General features: G+C 62.5%; 1 protein-coding gene across 1 annotated transcript; it reads right to left on the bottom strand.

Moving 5' to 3' along the window:
• Positions 1-13930: 13930 nt before the first annotated feature.
• LOC148161722 (testis-specific Y-encoded protein 3-like) lies at positions 13931-18394 on the bottom strand (the record flags this gene model as incomplete). The annotated part of the gene is made up of 9 exons (XM_088020617.1): positions 18376-18394; positions 17973-18130; positions 17502-17711; positions 16709-16786; positions 16458-16569; positions 16214-16359; positions 16037-16121; positions 14080-14144; positions 13931-13993 (listed from the first exon to the last, which is right to left on the bottom strand). Coding segments are annotated over exons 1-9 (936 nt in total), but the record flags the coding sequence as incomplete, so codon positions are not given.
• Between the last annotated feature and the right edge of the window lie 410 nt (positions 18395-18804).

The raw sequence follows: 18804 nt of genomic DNA, 5'->3' as shown, positions 1-18804 counted from the left end.
GAGATCTGAAAGCACCCGTGGACCTGCAGACAGATCCCACGAGGTCATGCGGGGTGAGATGGAGAGGCAAAGCCCCAAAGAGATGAAGTGACGGCTTCTCAGAGGTCTGCGGGAAATCCTCATGCCCACCGCGGACAGGCACGAGTCGGGAACGCCAGAGAGAGGTGGGAGGGAGTTAGTCACGCAGCAGTTGCACGAAGACCTAAGGTGACAGGGCTTTGCGTATTGGCCCACAATGCTCACTCTGCACATCCAAGGAGACCGATGCGCTCCTAGCGGAAGGCACGCTCCAAAGACATGCCCAGGCCAGTGGACGAGCGAGGCAGAGACGCGTCTCTCGGCAGCCTACAGAGTTGGGACTGACCCATCACACACCGGGGAGCCTCGGGGAGAGGAAGAGCCAGCTTCCCCTTCGGATGCGCGGAGGCCAGAAGGCGGTGCGTGATACGTTCGACAGGTCCAGAGAAAAACTACCGTAACGTGCAGGCGACGTTCGGCACCAATGACCCAGAAAATGTTCACAAGACGTAAGGAGAAGGAGTGCGAGGAGGAGCCCGTGGGTCCGGAGGGGTGGGGCTGGGATGGAGGTGGGAGGTGGGGCTCTATGCTAAGGAGAGTCCGGCCTGCCGAAATGAAGCGGGTCCCTGAGTCCCTTAAGTCAAGCTGCTAGCCTGAAATAAGGCATCACCGTAGAGTACATGCCAAACAAACACCAGAGCAGGATTTGACTATGGAAGTACTCGGGGTTGCCTATCTGGCCCCAAAGACAAATGCGTCCAAGGCAGGCAACCGTTTGCATACCTCGGCTGAGCACGCACCCAGCTGTCTCTTGCATGCTCTATGATGCCCTTCCGTGGACTCATGACAGACAGCCGGGAGCAGGCCCCTCGCACCCACGCCCTCTCGCCTTCTCTCCCTCTCAACCTCCCAGCCCGTCTCCCTCCTGGGCCGGTCCCGCCCCACGCTGGGGACCCCGCGCACCTCCCCTCCCGCTCCCAAGTGCCCCCCCCCCGCCACCAGCATCCTCGAAGCTCAAGTCCTCTCCCACCGGCAATGTTAAGGCGATACACCTTAACGATCACTTTGTTCTGGAAGTAGGGGTTGCTCCCAAAGGAAAACATCAACCTGAAAGGGTATTTGGGATGGCCCAGTACCTCCACCTGCCCCGCCGAAGAAAGAGGATGGGAAGGGGGAACGTGTCTTCTAGGTGCCCCGAGCTGTTTGCCTGGATGCGGCACTGAACCACGTTGCCCGGCCCCCTCCTGCTCAAACCCCACGCCCACCGGGCCTCCCCCAGCCTCCGTCTCCGAGGACTGACCTCCAAATGGGTCACGGAGCTGAGCACGTGTCTGTCCTGGTCACCCGTCACGGCCGATATCTTGGGGTGTTTCAGGATCTGCCTTGGGTCTAGGAGCGTCGCCGGCACGTGCTACGGAAAGAGAGGCAGGAGCCACCCGGACCTTCCCGGCTGAGAGCAAGCGACCGAAGTTGCAAAAGTGCGGAAACGCCAAGCACTGCCGCCCTCCCAACCTGGTCAGCTCCTGCCCTTTCTTCCCACCTGCTCCACCCTGGGGAGTCCCTTGGCTTCCAGCACCTCTGAGGCTGCCTGCCCCCGACAGGGCAAGGCCGAGGGCCTGACTGCGCTCTGTTCCCACGTCCCCCTGGCCTGCGCGTGTGGCTTGCAGGCAGTCACTGCTTTGGACGGCTGGATGTGCTCCGTCCCACTGTCACGGCCGGGATTGCTTGTGTGTTTGCCTGAAGCCCCGTGACTTTGAGGGGCCTCCTGTGCCCAGGAGGGGGCCGCTCGGGTCACCTGGAGCACGGCTGCGCGCCCACGGCCCAAAGCGTGGTCCTGGCAGAGTCAGCGAGTGAGGGAGGGAAAGCGGTAGGTGGGGGCAGGGGGAAAGCAAAAGAGAGAGAGGGACAGAGAGACCCCACACCAGGAGGAAGAGACACAGAGGGAGGGCAGAGAGGACAGGGGGAGAGGGCGGGCGAGGACACAGAGGGGGAGAGACAGGCAGGGAGGTAAGGTGCGGGTAGGCGCCTGGGCCTGGGGCCCCGGCCTGGCTGTGTGGGGCCTGTGGAGACAGAGTTTGCAACACCCCGGCAGCGCCGTGTCTGGGTTCCCGCGGTCTGCCGAAGCGAGGCGGCCCGCTGACTGGCTTGGCAACCCGAGAGCGGACGACATTGTGGGTCTGCCCTGATCTTTGGAAATTTGGAAAACCACGCAGGCTCTGAAGGACAGGGAACGGCGGAGGGCAGCCTCTCCGTGTGCCCCATGTACCCAGCAAACGTTTCCTTCCAATATCTGCTCTGAGCCAAGCGGGCTTTGTGCTACCCTACTTGTCGAAGCGTGTTGACCCGTGTTCCCTGAACCCCGCAAGGCTGTTGGGAGTGTGCTGCAGCCCCAAAGCTTCCGCCCGCAGCTTCTGCACAGACAGGCTCTGGACAGGTCGCAGCCCCAGCGTTCTCACCCCCGCCGCGCCCCGCCTTCCTCTGCTGTGCATTGTAGGGATCGTGGGCCCACTCCCACCCGGCAAGGGGGCGGAGAGCCCTTCCCCCCAGCGCTCATGGCCGTGGCCGTGGCTCTGCTGCTGCCCTCCTCGCGGTGATCCTCCACAGCAGCCAAGCCCCACCAGCCGGAGGAAAGATATGGCCTGGGATGCCCTGGATATGACGGCCCTCCGGCGAGCCAGGTGAGAAGTCCGCTTCTGATTCATCCTGCACTTGGGGCGCAAGTAGGGCCTGGTAGCTTGGGCGTCCACAGAGCTGAGCGCCAACTGAACAACCTCCAGCGCGGCCAGTGGGGCCCCCGGCTGGATCGGGACCCAGCCCTGGCCCTTCCTGCCGCAGCTCCTGCAGCTTCTCGTCCTGCTCTGCTTGTGCCACCTCCTCGTCTTCCGCCGCCACGACCTCCGCCAGCGCCATGATATCCTCCCCCACGACCACCAAATCCTCCCCCGCGCCGGCCTCGCCTCTGCGCTGCGGGGCCTCAGCCTCCCGCGCAGCCTCTGCCGCCATGCCCCCCGCACCTAGGGCCTGCGGCACCCCCGCCCCGCCCCAGGCGCCTGCCTCCCCACCGGGCCCCCTCCTCCTCACGACCCCCTCAGCGGACCTAGGTGGTCCAGGGTTCCGGGGCAGCCCCGGCTTCGCCGGACCCCGCCTGGCTCTCCATGGGGCCGTGGACCCGAACCCCCGGCAAGCCACGGAGCGAAGGAGCTGGAGGGGCGAGCACGCGGCTCCCACAAGCGGCCGGCAGGTGGCGCTCTGGCGCCCACGGCTGGAGGCCGGTACCCAGCGGAGGCGGCGGGCCTGGGGGAGGCATGCGCACAAAGCCTTGGGGCCCGGTGGCGTCTGGGTGGCGTCTGGGTGGCGGGGCGGGGGTGCGCCTGTGGCCTTGGCGGGATGGAAGCCCGGCCTCACGCCCAGGACGCTGACCGGCCCCGGGACCCCACCAGTGGCACGGCGGTGGGCGTGGCCGCACCCGGCCCGCCCCTCGCCCCCGCGGGAGCCGGTCCGCACGCGCGTCTCCTCAGGGGTGGCGTCCGTGCCCGGACCCTGGCCATCTTCTTCGCTGACACCTCCCAGGCCATTCCCGGCGGGTCCCTGCTATCACAAACCTCGTGTTCACCTTCTCGTCAGTTCCCCTGGGAACACGCTACTGGCACCGGGGAATTCAAACCCAGCGGCTCAATAGCGTGACCGCCCGCCGCCCGGAAACCTCACCCGGCCCCTTCTGAGTCACGCCGGGGCGAAGCCCTGAAGTCATCCGCTGCTGCGCCAACCACTGCCACATGGCTGTCCACATGGCTTTCCCCCCTTTCCCCGCCCGGTGCGGGAGGGAGTCGGGAGGCCGCCCAGCAGGATCCGGGATGCGGGGACCTCCCCGCCCCAACGACCCGCCTCTCCTACAAAGAGAGGAACCGCACACAGGTATTGGGCCTGAAATTTACAAGGAGCCACGGTCCGAGGCCACCTCCGTGCTTACACAACCACTGGCACAGCCCCGGTGAGGTCCGCGATTGGGAGGCGGGGGCATGCTAATGGGCCGCCCACGTAGCCTAAAGGGTAATAACTCTGGGTGTGTTCTTTCGTTAAAGCCACTGCTAGGACTCGCTCCCACCATACTTTCCTCTGCCGGGCCCTTCATCTTTGCTTTCTCCCTCCTTGTCTGACTTCCGCGCTCCCTTTCCCTGTGTCTGCCTTCCCGCCTCACCATAACTGCCAGGGATGTCCGAGCTCCAGCCTAATGGTCCCCGGAGCCTGCTTTTGTCCGCCTTCCTGAGGAGCTGTGGCTGTCTCGGCTGCCCCAGCTCTGCTGCAAGTTCTTCCTTGGTCTGTCTCTCACTGAGTGGAGTGCCAGCCAGGGAGGGGATGGCAAAGTGAGCACTGGCAGCACACCCTGCCCTTTCTCCGGTACTCACCAGGTCCTTCGCGACAGTCCCACACCTCATGCCGGTCCGCTGCGCGGAGGCATTCCGGAATGTGTACGATGCACGCTGCATGAGGTTGGAGGAAGGCCCAGCGGGTGATGGCAAGGCCGAGGGCGTTCGTGTTGCATCGCCCTGGGAGGGCCTCCCGTCCCTAAGAGGAATGGGTCGGGCCGCCCGTGGCACGAGGGGGGGATTTGACCGGAAAGAGGCCCGAGGAGCCCCCTTGGGGTGAAGTGCAGGGTTCTGGGCCGTAGCGCGTCACCGTTTCAAACTCTACTTGTGACGCAAACGGGGGACCCTGCACGGATAACAACGCCCGGCCGTCTGCGGGGGAGAAGCACAATTTTCGGAGCCTGTCCCTGGCACAGCCCAGACTGTGGGTTTACTGCCACAGGCCAAACCGAATTAGCTCTTGTAAACTTGCCCAAGACACTAAAGGAGGGTTCCGAGGAAATAGTGCACCCAAAACAGCGCATCCCCGGAGTCGGAGAAACCTGGGAGGGGGGGGGAGGGGGGCTGGACAGAGAGCGTGGGAAGAGCAGGAGTGGCGCGGAGAAGGAGAGGAGGAGAGAGGGTGGGCCCAGGGAGAGGAAGAGGGAGCGAGAGGAGGGGGTGCCACAGAGAGAGGAGGGCAGAGGAGGAGGGAGGCCTGGGGACAGGGAGGGAGGGAGGGGGAGGGAGAGAGGGAGGGAGCGAGGACGGGCGGAGGCAGGGAGGGAGGCTGAATTGTGTACATTGCACAGCCTACAGCCTGAAAGGAAACATTCCTCCCTGGACGTCAAGAGGAGATCTGAAAGCACCCGTGGACCTGCAGACAGATCCCACGAGGTCATGCGGGGTGAGATGGAGAGGCAAAGCCCCAAAGAGATGAAGTGACGGCTTCTCAGAGGTCTGCGGGAAACCCTCATGCCCACCGCGGACAGGCACGAGTCGGGAACGCCAGAGAGAGGTGGGAGGGAGTTAGTCACGCAGCAGTTGCACGAAGACCTAAGGTGACAGGGCTTTGCGCATTGGCCCACAATGCTCACTCTGCACATCCAAGGAGCCCGATGCGCTCCTAGCGGAAGGCACGCTCCAAAGACATGCCCAGGCCAGTGGACGAGCGAGGCAGAGACGCGTCTCTCGGCAGCCTACAGAGTTGGGACTGACCCATCACACACCGGGGAGCCTCGGGGAGAGGAAGAGCCAGCTTCCCCTTCGGATGCGCGGAGGCCAGAAGGCGGTGCGTGATACGTTCCACAGGTCCAGAGAAAAACTACCGTAACGTGCAGGCGACGTTCGGCACCAATGACCCAGAAAATGTTCACAAGACGTAAGGAGAAGGAGTGCGAGGAGGAGCCCGTGGGTCCGGAGGGGTGGGGCTGGGATGGAGGTGGGAGGCGGGGCTCTATGCTAAGGAGAGTCCGGCCTGCGGAAATGAAGCGGGTCCCTGAGTCCGTTAAGTCAAGCTGCTAGCCTGAAATAAGGCATCCCCATAGAGTACATGCCAAACAAACACCAGAGCAGGATTTGACTATGGAAGTACTCTGGGTTGCCTATCTGGCCCCAAAGACAAATGCGTCCAAGGCAGGCATCCCTTTCCATTCCTCGGCTGAGCACGCACCCAGCTGTCTCTTGTATGCTGTATGATGCCCTTCCGTGGACTCATGACAGACAGCCGGGAGCAGGCCCCTCGCACCCACGCCCTCTCGCCTTCTCTCCCTCTCAACCTCCCAGCCCGTCTCCCTCCTGGGCCGGTCCCGCCCCACGCTGGGGACCCCGCGCACCTCCCCTCCCGCTCCCAAGTGCCCCCCCCCGCCCGCCACCAGCATCCTCGAAGCTCAAGCCCTCTCCCACCGGCAATGTTAAGGCGATACACCTTAACGATCACTTTGTTCTGGAAGTACGGGTTGCTCCCAAAGGAAAACATCAACCTGAAAAGGTATTTGGGATGGCCCAGTACCTCCACCTGCCCCGCCGAAGAAAGAGGACGGGAAGGGGGAACGTGTCTTCTAGGTGCCCCGAGATGTTTGCCTGGCTGCGGCACTGAACCACGTTGCCCGGCCCCCTCCTGCTCAAACCCCACGCCCACCGGGCCTCCCCCAGCCTCCGTCTCCCAGGACTGACCTCCAAATGGGTCATGGAGCTGAGCACGTGTCTGTCCTGGTCACCCGTCACGGCCGATATCTTGGGGTGTTTCAGGATCTGCCTTGGGTCAAGGAGCCTCGCCGGCACGTGCTACGGAAAGAGAGGCAGGAGCCCCCCGGACCTTCCCGGCCGAGAGCAAGCGACCGAAGTTGCAAAAGTGCGGAAACGCCAAGCACTGCCGCCCTCCCAACCTGGTCAGCTCCTGCCCTTTCTTCCCACCTGCTCCACCCTGGGGAGTCCCTTGGCTTCCAGCACCTCTGAGGCTGCCTGCCCCCGACAGGGCAAGGCCGAGGGCCTGACTGCGCTCTGTTCCCACGTCCCCCTGGCCTGCGCGTGTGGCCTGCAGGCAGTCACTGCTTTGGACGGCTGGATGTGCTCCGTCCCACTGTCACGGCCGGGATTGATTGTGTGTTTGCCTGAAGCCCCGTGACTTTGAGGGGCCTCCTGTGCCCAGGAGGGGGCCGCTCGGGTCACCTGGAGCACGGCTGCGCGCCCACGGCCCAAAGCGTGGTCCTGGCAGAGTCAGCGAGTGAGGGAGGGAAAGCGGTAGGTGGGGGCAGGGGGAAAGCAAAAGAGAGAGAGGGACAGAGAGACCCCACACCAGGAGGAAGGGACACAGAGGGAGGGCAGAGAGGACAGGGGGAGCGGGCGGGCGAGGACACAGAGGGGGAGAGACAGGCAGGGAGGAAAGGTGCGCGTAGGCGCCTGGGCCTGGGGCCCCGGCCTGGCTGTGTGGGGCCTGTGGAGACAGAGTTTGCAGCACCCCGGCAGCGCCGTGTCTGGGTTCCCGCGGTCTGCCGAAGCGAGGCGGCCCGCTGACTGGCTTGGCAACCCGAGAGCGGACGACATTGTGGGTCTGCCCTGAACTTTGGAAATTTGGAAAACCACGCAGGCTCTGAAGGACAGGGAACGGGGGAGGGCAGCCTCTCCGTGTGCCCCATGTACCCAGCAAACGTTTCCTTCCAATATCTGCTCTGAGCCAAGCGGGCTTTGGGCTACCCTACTTGTCGAAGCGTGTTGACCCGTGTTCCCTGAACCCCGCAAGGCTTTTGGGAGTGTGCTGCAGCCCCAAAGCTTCCGCCCGCAGCTTCTGCACAGACAGGGTCTGGACAGGTCGCAGCCCCAGCGTTCTCACCCCCGCCGCGCCCCGCCTTCCTCTGCTGTGCATTGTAGGGATCGTGGGCCCACTCCCACCCGGCAAGGGGGCGGAGAGCCCTTCCCCCCAGCGCTCATGGCCGTGGCCGTGGCTCTGCTGCTGCCCTCCTCGCGGTGATCCTCCACAGCAGCCAAGCCCCACCAGCCGGAGGAAGGATACGGCCTGGGATGCCCTGGATATGACGGCCCTCCGGCGAGCCAGGTGAGAACTCCGCTTCTGATTCATCCTGCGCTTGGGCCGCAAGGAGGGCCCGGTAGCTTGGGCGTCCACAGAGCTGAGCGCCAACTGAACAACCTCCAGCGCGGCCAGTGGGGCCCCCGGCTGGATCGGGACCCAGCCCTGGCCCTTCCTGCCGCAGCTCCTGCAGCTTCTCGTCCTGCTCTGCTTGTGCCACCTCCTCGTCTTCCGCCGCCACGACCTCCACCAGCGCCATGATATCCTCCCCCACGACCACCAAATCCTCCCCCGCGCCGTCCTCGGCTCTGCGGTGCCGGTTCTCAGCCTCCCGCACAGCCTCTGCCGCCATGCCCCCCGCCCCAGGGCCTCTGGCACCCCAGCCTCGCTCCAGGCATCTGCCTCCGCACGGGCCCCCTCCTCCCCACGACCCCCTCAGCGGCAGCGGACTAAGCTGGTCCAAGGATGCCGGGGCAGCCCCGGCATCCCCGGACCCCGCCTCGCTCTCCATGGGGCCCTGGACCGAACCACCGCAGCCACCGAGGGAAGGAGCTGGAGGGGCGAGCACGCGGCTCCCAGAAGCGGCCGGCAGGTGGAGCTCTGGCGCCCACGGCTGGAGGCCCGTACCTAGCAGAGGCCTCGGGCCTGGGGAAGGCATGCGCACAAAGCCTTGGGGACCGGTGGCGTCTGGGTGGCGGGGCGGGGGGGCGCATGTGGCCTTCGCGGGAAGGAACCCCGTCCTCACGCCCAGGACGCTCACCGGCCCCGGGAACCCACCAGATGCACTGCGGTGTTTGTGGCAGCACCTGGTCCCGCCCCTCGCCCCGTGGGAGCCGGTGCGCAAGTGCATCTGCTCAGCTTTGGCGTCCGTGACGGGTCCCTGCCCATTTTCTTCACTGACACCTCCCAGGCCATTCCTGGGAGGTCCCTGCTATCACAAACCTCGTGTTCACCTTCTCATCAGTTCCCCTGGGAACACGCTACTGGCACCGGGGAATTCAAACCCAGCGGCTCAATAGGGTGACTGCCAGCCGCCCGGAAACCTCACCCGGCCCCTTCTTAGTCACGCCGGTGCGAAGCCCTGAAGACATCAGCTGTGCTCCAACCACCGCCACATGGCTGTCCACATGGCACTCCCCCGTTTCCCCGACCGGTGCGCGAGGGAGTCAGGAGGCTGCCCAGCAGGATCACGAACGCAGGGACCTCCCCGCCCCAACGGCCTGCCTCTCCTACAAAGAGAGGAACCACACACAGATATTTGGCCTGAAATTAACAAGGAGCCAAGGTCCGAGGTCACCTCTGTGCTTACACAACCACCGGCACAGCCCTGGTGAGGTCCGCGATTGGGACTCGGTGGCATGCTAATGGGCCGCCCACGAAGCCTAAAGAGTAACTCTGGGTGTGTTCTTTCGTTAAAGCCACTGGTAGTTCTTGCTCCTATCATACTTTCCTCTGCTGGGCCCTTCATCTTTGCTTTCTCCCTCCTTGTCTGACTTCCGCGCTCCCTTTCCCTGTGTCTGCCTTCCCGCCTCACCCTAACTGCCAGGGATGTCCGACCTCCAGCATAATGGTCCACAGAGCCTGCTTTAAATTGCCTTGCTGAGGAGCTGTGGCTGTCTTGGCTGCCCCAGCTCTGCTGCAAGTTCTTCCTTGGTCTGTCTCTCACTCAGTGGAGTGCCACCCAGGGAGCAGATGGCAAAGTGAGTACTTGCAGCACAACCTGCCCTTTCTCTGGTACTCAGCATGTCCTTGGTGACAGTCCCACACCTCATGCCGGTCCGCTGCAGGGAGGCATTCTGGAATGTGTACGATGCACGATGCATGAGGTTGGAGGAAGGCCCAGTGGGTGATGGCAAGGCTAAGGGTGTTGGTGTTGCACCGTGGGAGGGCCTCCCGTCCATAAGAGAAATGGGTCGGCCCGCCCGTGGCAGGAGGGGCTATTTGACCGGAAAGAGGCCGGAGGAGCCCCCTTGGGGTGAAGTGCCCGGTTCTGGGCGGTAGCGCGTCACCGTTTCAAACTCTACTTGTCGACGCAAACGGGGGACCCTGCACGGATAACAACGCAGAACAGCGCGGAGAAGGAGAGGAGGAGAGAGGGTGGGCCCAGGGAGAGGAACAGGGAGTGAGAGGAGGGGGTGCGAGGGAGAGAGGAGGGCAGAGGAGGAGGGAGGCATGGGGACAGGGAGGGAGGGGGGCGGGAGAGAGGGAGGAAGCGAGGAGGGCCGGAGGCAGGGAGGGAGGCTGAATTCTGTACAGTGCAAAGCCTACAGCCTGAAAGGAAACATTCCTCCCTGGACGTCAAGAGGAGATCTGAAGGCACCTGTGGACCTGCAGACAGATCCCACGAGGTCATGCGGGGTGAGATGGAGAGGCAAAGCCCCAAAGCAATGAAGTGAAGGCTTCTCAGAGGTCTGCGGAAAACCCTCATGCCCACCACCGGCAGGCACGAGTCGGGAACGCCAGAGTCAGGTGGGAGGGAGTTAGTCACGCAGCAGTTGCACGAAGACCTAAGGTGACAGGGCTTTGCACATTGGCCCACAATACTCACTCTGCACATCCAAGGAGCCCGGTGCGCTCCTAGCGGAAGGCACGCTCCCAAGAAATGCCCAGGCCAGTGGACCAGCGAGGCAGAGACATGTCTCTTGGCAGCCTACAGAGTTGGGACTGACCAATCACACACCAGGGAGCCTCAGGGAGAGGAAGAGCCAGCTTCCCCTACGGATGCACGGAGGCCAGAACACGGTACGTGATACGTTCGACAGGTTCAGAGATAAACTACTGTAACGTGCAGGCGATGTTCGGCACCAATGACCCAGAAAATGTTCACAAGACAAAAGGAGAAGGAGTGGGAGGATGAGCCCGTGGGTCCGGAGGGGTGGGGCTGGGATGGAGGTGGGAGGTGGGGCTCTATGCTAAGGAGAGTCCGGCCTGCCGAAATGAAGCGCGTCCGTGTGTCCATTAAGTCAAGCTGCTGGCCTGAAATAAGGCATCCCCGTAGAGTACATGCATAACAAACACCAGAGCAGGATTTGAGTATGGAAGTACTCTGGGCTGCCTATCTGGCCCCAAAGACAAATCCGTCCAAGCAGGCATCCGTCTGCATTCCTCAGCTGAGCACGCACAGAGCTGTATCTTGTATGCTGTTTGATGCCCTTCTGTGGAGTCATGACAGACAGCCGGGAGCAGGCCCCTCGCGCCTTACGCCAACCAAGTCCGTATTATTGGCCGACCTGGGTCCCCCCCGGCTAAGGTGTTTGCTGCAATGTGAGAGGGGAGAGCACCGAAAAGGTGCGTTCAACGTAGATGCGGTAAAGCACTGTGCTAAAGTGAAAGAAGCCAGCCCCAGAAGGGGGCCTACTGGATGGAACCACCGATGAATGCGGAAGCTGAAAGTTAAGTCCGAGGTGTGCAAGCAACCAGAGGGGAAAGTTGAGGTTACGTGGTGAACAGGGTGGGGGAGGGCTGTGGGGAGGGCACAAGGGGGAGGTGTCGGCCCGAGGGTATGAAGACTCAGGTCGGCCAGGCGCAGGAGTTCTGCAGACCCAAGGTGCCCGAGGCCTGCAGGAAACCGTACTTGGCTGTGTCCCTAGCGTGTGGATAAGCCAAGCGTTTGCAGAGAGATTTCAGAACGAAGGGGGCAGGAAGGACCCCGTGGACGTGACGGACACCCGCACGTCCCTGACGCGACCCTGCGTACCTCCCTCACACACACTGCAACTCAAACTTCTCCTAGGCCGAGCAGAGCTCCATCCTGCGGTGTCAAAGATGTCAGTGTTCACATGTACCTAAAACATGAATGAGACACCAGAGGAGGAAGTAACGGAGGCATTGAGGATGGGAAATGTCGCGGGGTACGCAGAAACCAAGTAGTGCATCAGCGGACGCCAATCTGCCCTGGTCAGTAAAGAGGGTAGGCAGCAACCCGCTCAATGTGCACAACAGCAGAACGTTCTGCCTTTGAAAAGCTGCCCAAGTCTATGCTCCGTGCAAGAGACTGACCTTTTAGGCCCGAGGCCAGAGAGCAGTTGGAAGAGGGAGGACGGAGTAAGAAGAGTGACCTTACGCCCTAAGCGAGGCCACTCTGATCCCTGCCGCTCGCTGACTGGTGGTTCGGTGCGTGGCTGCTCATCTGTACTGAAGGAGGTGTCACAGCACCCAATACGGTACGGGCAGCAAAGGACTACACAGGGCTCACCAGTGATTAGTAAAGCACCACCCCCACCCCCACCCCTCCTGCCCGTTTTGAGGAGGCCAGGATTCCGATCCCGAAATGGAAGGAACGGGGTCCAATCCACAGGCAGACAGACTCAGAGACAGGAACTCTCACAACAGACCCAAGTCAGGTCAACAGCCCGGCAGCTGGAGCAAAGCAGCGAGACTCGCAAAGCCCAAGGCACTTATGGGGGCGCAGGTGTGCCCGTCCGGGGCTCAGGCCTGGATGCGAGAACCGAGACATGACGGCACAGGCAGAGCCAGGCCAAGACACACCAAGGCAAGGCACGCTCAGGAAGACACAGAAACACGGGCAAAGTGGGACGCCCGCGATCCACCCTTTATGCAGAGAAGAACTCGAAGACCCAGAGAGGCCAGGGACTGAAGCACGTGCTTCAGAACCATGGAGCCAGAACGCTCATGAATTCCTGAGGCGGTCCTCTCCGATCAGACTGCACTCTGGGTTACAGGAGTTTTGTTCCCTTAGTGCCTGGGGTCTTGGCTGCGCTGCTTCGAGGAAGGAAGAGGTAGACCAGACGAAGAGCACTGGGCAGCAGGGAAAGTTTATTGAGCCAGAGTACAAAAGTCCCTGGGAAGGCTGCTGGGTTCCCGTTCAGACTTAGGGTTTCTTATAAGCTCTTTCCAGGACCTTGAGTGTGGACCGCCTGTGGATTTGTTGCCAAAGTGTTGCCAATCAGGGCTTGGATCACGCCCCCGTCTACCGTGATGATGGGTCTTGTGGGCCGACATCTCGAGACTAAGTGCCTCAGCTCGTGACAGCGACGGATGTGTCATGGTTAGTGGCTTGGTTTTGGGTCGTGCTGGAAAGGTCACCCCTGCAGAGCCTGCTAGACAGGATGCTCTCATGGTCTTATCCAAGCGGTCAAACGGGACGCCAGCACAGTTTTGTCTGAGCTGTCCCGGCTCCCCGCTTTCCTGTTGGGGACCCTGGCCCTGACGCCCTCAGCATCCAATTGACTCCTGACATCTGGGGCTCCCTGATCTCCCAAAGCATCCGCCCCCCACCCCCGCCTCACCCTTCTCTCCGGGCCGGGCCTCAACCTCACGCCGTTGCCCGAGCGCTGGCCAGAGATGCTGAGAGGTGGGGGCCCCTATGCCCAACTCTCCCCCCAATCTTTACATCCTCAGCAACACCCGAGCAAACCGCACAAGTGTAGAGGAACACCCTGCGGTCCACCAAAACGGCCCAGCCTAGGACAACCCTCAGACCGTGCCCCAACATGGGAGCTATCCTGGTCCCGCTGCGGATTCTGAGGTCACACTTTCATCTGACCTACACAAGCGGAGCCAATGGCCAGCTGGCGGGTACCCCGGCATTTACAGACCAAGAAGCTGAGAAGGCCAGTCTCCCCGTAGTCTGAGAGAGCCAAGCCTTCCCTCCTAGAGCCTCAGGCGCCTCTTCCCACCCTGGAAGGGGCAAGGCTAGGTCCTACAGATCATCAAATCCACAACCTGATGCTGGACAGGCGATCCGTCCTGCATATTGAAAAGGACAAGAAGCATGGTTGAGGTTTGACTGCTAAACCCTCCCCTGGGAAAGAGCCGCTGCACTTCCCAGATGTTGTGGAGAGGGCAGTCTCACTGGGTGGGGCGCGGTGGGGGGCAGGAAGTTTAGTATTCCCCTGTCCCCCACAGGGCTGCTACCCTTGCAGCCAACTTAGCTGGGGATGGAGAAGAGCCCCATGGGTCAAACACTCACATCTCCCACTGTACTGGCAGCGGACTCAGTCCTCTGCCAGCTTCCCTCAGCAGAGGCATCTCAGGCAAGCAGTCATCCGCTCCGGGGAGGAGCGGCCCAGGGGCTCACCTCACCGCCTCCCAGGTGCAACTTGCGACAGGTACTCTGTATGTCCCAGGTCTTTCCATGGACCTACGCACAGAAGGCTAAGGGATATCAGCCCAGAGTCATCATGGGACAGAGAGCACACGGGTGAGTGGCCCGTCCCTTGCACTTACCAATCGTGCTACCCCCGCCCCTCCCCTCGGACTGTCTGCACTCTGGCGGACCCCAAACGAGGGCCCTAGGGAAACAGGGGCCTAGGGCTTCTGGGGGAGCATGGGTGCGTCAGTGAGTGTCAGGACATGTGAGTGAAGGAGCCTGTGGGGGAGGGGGCTGAGTGAGTGTGTGCCTGAGTGAGGGACCGAGTGGGCGTATGTCAGGGGATGTGGGTCAGTGAAGGAGTGTGGGTGGGGCGGTGAGTGAGAGTGAGTGTGGGTGTCAGTGTGTGGGAGTGCCTGAAAGAGTGTGTCTGTATGGGGGGTGAGTGATTGTGCCCCTGAGTGTGCATCTGTGCGTGTGTGTGTGTGTATGCGTGTCTTTCCCCACAGATTAGACGCTCGGCCTGGCTCCTGTGCCCGACTGAGAGTGCCATCCTTCCTACCTTCCCACCTCACTCTGTCCCCTCTCCCACCGTCCCGCCATCAGGCCTGACCCACACTCACTATCATCGTTGCTGCTTCTGAGAGGCTGACCGTGTCAGCAAGAGCCTGTGCGCATTCCTAGGCCCAGGAAGAGCTCCAGCGCCCGCTCAACTGAGTAATGAACCTTGGGTTCTCCCCCCGCCTCCCCCGTGGCGTTTGCAGTGGATGTGTCTGAGGTCACCCACCAGGGAGCATCCCTGGACGACTGTCATCTCCATCCACCGAACCTGGGTCCTACACACATTGGCCCTGGCTCGTCGCTCCCTTTCCTTGAATGTCCTCATTTCTCCAGGGAAGAGATGAGCCCCAGGGAGCGGGCCTTGGTCTCATTTCCGCTCCCTGCCCAGCACCCCCGCACCTCCAGGGGAAGGACCTCTGCCCCCTGGGATGCAGTCCCCACGCATGTGTGACCTAGCCCTCTGGGCAAGCATACAGGCCGAGCCATTCCACGGGCCGGCAATGCCCAGGCAGAGAAGTCAAACACCCACATGAGGCCGATGTGCTCAGGCCCTCCCCCGACCCCCATCCCCAAAGGGGAGCGCGCACACCCGAGCGCCAGCGCACACGCGCGTGCACACACACAAAGCACACTTGACCTTGTTTATCAACCTTTCAATGTTTTTCCAGGGCTCCTGGGGCCTCAATCTGCCCCATGTTTCGCCCCCGCACCACTCTTCGGTTACTTCCTGCGCAGAGGAACTCGCCTGAGCATCTGAAGCTTCTGGACTGGCTTCGGTCAAGTGTGATGCTCCCTCATATTCATCTCAAATTCTTGATGCTCCCTGGGAGGGTCAGACACACCGAGACGCAGACAGACACACACGCACACAGGAGGAGACCCGTGTGTACCTTCTCTGAGCCATAGGTAAGGTTGCTTCAGGGTTTGAAGGCCCTCCCTGGGAACGGCGGTCCCTCTCCCATGCCACTCCCTGCTGCTGACTGTGATCTCCTTACCTTTCCTCCACCCATGTATTCAACTAATCTGTGCACCCTGGCCAGTGCTTTCGGCGTGCCTGGGGGCGGGAGGAAAGGAGCTGCCTATGGAAATGAAGGGTTCAACGGTGGTGTCCAGACCAACACAGAAAGGTGACGGGGCGGCGGGGTGAGCCTTTGCGCCAGGATACCCACCCGTCTCTGCCAAGCATGACGGGAGGCAACTTTGGTGGGCCTAAGTGTAAGGCGGTGCTAGGAGACCTGAGGTTGGGGCTCATGGCCCCGGAATGACAATTCCCCCAAGTGCAGCTGCCGACCCGCCTTTGCCTCTCCAGCTCTGCTCATGGATGCTGCCTGGCCCCGCCTGCCTCAAGATTCCCCAGGCAGAAGCCGTTTGGCACTGCACTTGTCCAATCTCCCTCTCTGACGGTGATGCCCTTTTGACCCGGGGTCCCTGCGTTGGAGAGTTCCTCTGAGCCTCAGGGTCTCCATTGGTGGAGCCGAGGTTCCACAGAGCCCCATGGCGCACATTTCGGCATCCACACCCTGGGTCCCTCACCTGTCCTCCTCTCGGTTCCCTCTCCTGGGGCCTTCTTCCTCATGTAGTAATGCAGGGGGTTGGGCCACAGGTCGTCCATGATGATCTGGCATGGAAACGGGGCAGGGCTCAGAGGCCCATCCCAAGCAGCCGGGGAGCCCAGCAGGGTCCTTCCCGCTGTTTGTCACAGGGCCCCACCTCGGCTATCCTGCTAGAGCTGGCAAAGCTGGGGTCAAAGAACCAGTTGAAGAAGTTAAGACTGGTGTTGTGGTCCCTGCGACTGTAGGCCTCTTGTTCATAATCCTGGTGCCACTGGATGGGAGTGGAATGAGAAGGTCCGTACCCTGCCGGAAGACAAGGATGTGAGAAGGCACCGGATAAAGAATCGGGTTCGACCCCCCTCCTGTCCCTGTGGCCGCCCATCCAGGCGGCGGCCTCTTACCAGCAGCGCTGAGGACATACTCCTTCACAACGACTTCATTCCGGAAGTAGGGGTTCTTGCGAAAGAAGAGCAGGATCTGGCGGCAATCACGGGGAAACCTGAGATCCTCCACCTGCCGGGTGGCAGAGTGGGGGAGACGGGGGTGAAATCTCTGTCCAGGAGAACCTCCCCGTCCTGACTTCAGAGATGGATCACTTCGGCACGCTCCCCACTCCCGTCCCCCGCCCCGGTCTCAGTCTGCCACGCCACACCTTCAAATCCGTCATGTAGCCAAGGAGGCCTTCATCTTCCTTACTGATCACGGCTGACATCTGGGGGTGGTTCACAAACTGCTGTGAGTCAAGGACCCTCCGAGGGCTGGAGATGAAAGCGCTACAACAACAGAGCAAGTCTGGACAGCGGCCGGGCACTGCCTCCCCTCTGCTTCCCCGGGTTGCATTCCCTCCCCACGGGCTGCATCAAGGCCCGCTGGGTCCCCACACGGGATGCTGCAGATCTCGGCACTCACACAGGAAGCTGTGCATGCTCAGAGACCACCCCTCCCGCCCCACACTCCCCTCCCCAGCTCATCCTCCTGTGCTGACGGCCAGACACAACTAGCTCATCTCCGGACAAGCACACGTTCCTGCCTCAGGCTGAGCAGGTGGGCACTCACAGCCACTGGCCTGCTGCGTTACCCCGAGGGGAACCTGAGCTTTGCCTCCAGCTGTTTTGTGAGAAGAAGCCCTGCAGCGGCTCCTAATTCCTAATTCTGAGCTGGACCTCTGCTCCTACTCCCCCACTGGTCTTCCAGTGCCTCTTGCCACATCAAGAGCACTCTGAGGCCCACAGGCCCCACCCCACCCCCAGAACGAGGATGTTGAGGCTGTCGGGATCACCAGGGCATGAGCGTGGCCCCCACACCGCGGCGCGGCCGGGGGTGTGGCTGGGGTTGAGGGGGGTTCTCCAACCGATGTATTTGGATACTCAACGGCCCCCTCCCTTCAGTTCCTCTTGCTCTAGGCCGGCCACATCCGGGTTCCTCCATGACAGCGTCAAGGATACAGCCTTGGCCCAGAAGCCAGGGATGCCCCGGATAAGGGCGCTTCGGTGTTCCAGGTGACGCTGCCGCCTCCGAAAATAGCTCAGTCTGAGCCGAGAGGAGGACCTGCTGGCTTGTTTATTCTCGGGCTCCAGCTCTGACTGCAAGGCCTCTAGAGCCTCGAGCGGGGACGGGATCGGACCCCGCCGCCCCTCTGGCTGTTCTTCCCCTTTCTGCTTCTCCTGTAGCTCCTGCGCCCCTTCTTCCTCCTTCTGGCCCTCCTCCCTCTGGTCCTCGTGCTCAGCCTCCTCCTCAGCCTCTTGAGCCTCCTCTCCCTCCTCAGGCTCCTCGCACTCCCCAGCCTCCTCTGCCTCAGCCACCTCCTCTCCAACATGCTCCTCCTTAGCCTCCTCCACCTCAGCCTCTTCCACAACAGCCTGCTCCTCAGCCTGTTCCTCCCCCTCCTCTTGCTCAGCCTCTTCAGGCCCCTCCACCTCCTCCTCTTCCTCGGGCTTCTCCTCCGCCCTTGGCTCCTGCTCAGCCTCCTCAGCCTCCTCCTTCTCAGCATGCTCAGGCTCCCCCTCCTCCTCCCTGTCCACATCCTCCTCCTCCTCCCCCTGCTCCTGCTCAGCCACTACAGCCTCCTCGCCCTCTTCCTCCACAGCCTTGTCAGCCTCCTCCTCCCCCTCCTCCTCCTCCTCCGCCTCCCCTCCCTCACCATCCCCCTCCCCCTCCTCCTCCGACTCCTCAACCTCCCTAGCCTCGTCTTCCTCCTCCGTGTCAGCCTCGTCTACCTCCTCCGCGGCCTCCTCCGTGTCCTCCTCGTCCTCTCCGTCCTCCCCCTCCAACACGGCCAGTTGCAGCACCAAACTCAGGTCAGCCCCCACTAGGACCAGCTCCACCACCAGGATGGCATCCTCTCTCTCCCATCGTTCCTCCCCTTCCCGCACAGCCTCGTCTGCCATCCCCACACCTAGGGCCTTCAGCGCCCCCGGCGCGCCCCGGGGGCCTCTATCCCCGGGCACAGACACCTCGTGACCGGCCCCTTCCTCGACTGAGGCAGGTCCAGGATTCTGGGGACCGCCCCGCCTCCCCCGAAGCCCGCCTCCCCACCCCCGGACCCTGCCTCGCTGGGGCAGCTGCGAGGGAAAGGCTGGAGTTGTGAGCGCAGGCCTCCGCAAGCGGCTCGGCAGGTGGGGCTCCGTCCGGCGCCCAGGGGCGGCGACCGAAAACGGTCTCTTCCCGGATGCTTCCGGACTCTGGGACGCATGCGCACAAGGGCCTGGGGCCAGGTGTCCAAGGAGACGACGTCGACGGGGCACCCGT

The sequence above is a fragment of the Eumetopias jubatus genome, unplaced genomic scaffold (assembly GCF_037043125.1).
Source record: "Eumetopias jubatus isolate StellerSeaLion01/CBP00866 unplaced genomic scaffold, mEumJub1_p1.0 scaffold_86, whole genome shotgun sequence".
In the NCBI taxonomy this organism is placed as follows: Eukaryota; Metazoa; Chordata; class Mammalia; order Carnivora; family Otariidae; genus Eumetopias; species Eumetopias jubatus.
This window is presented reverse-complemented; position numbering and strand designations above follow the sequence as displayed.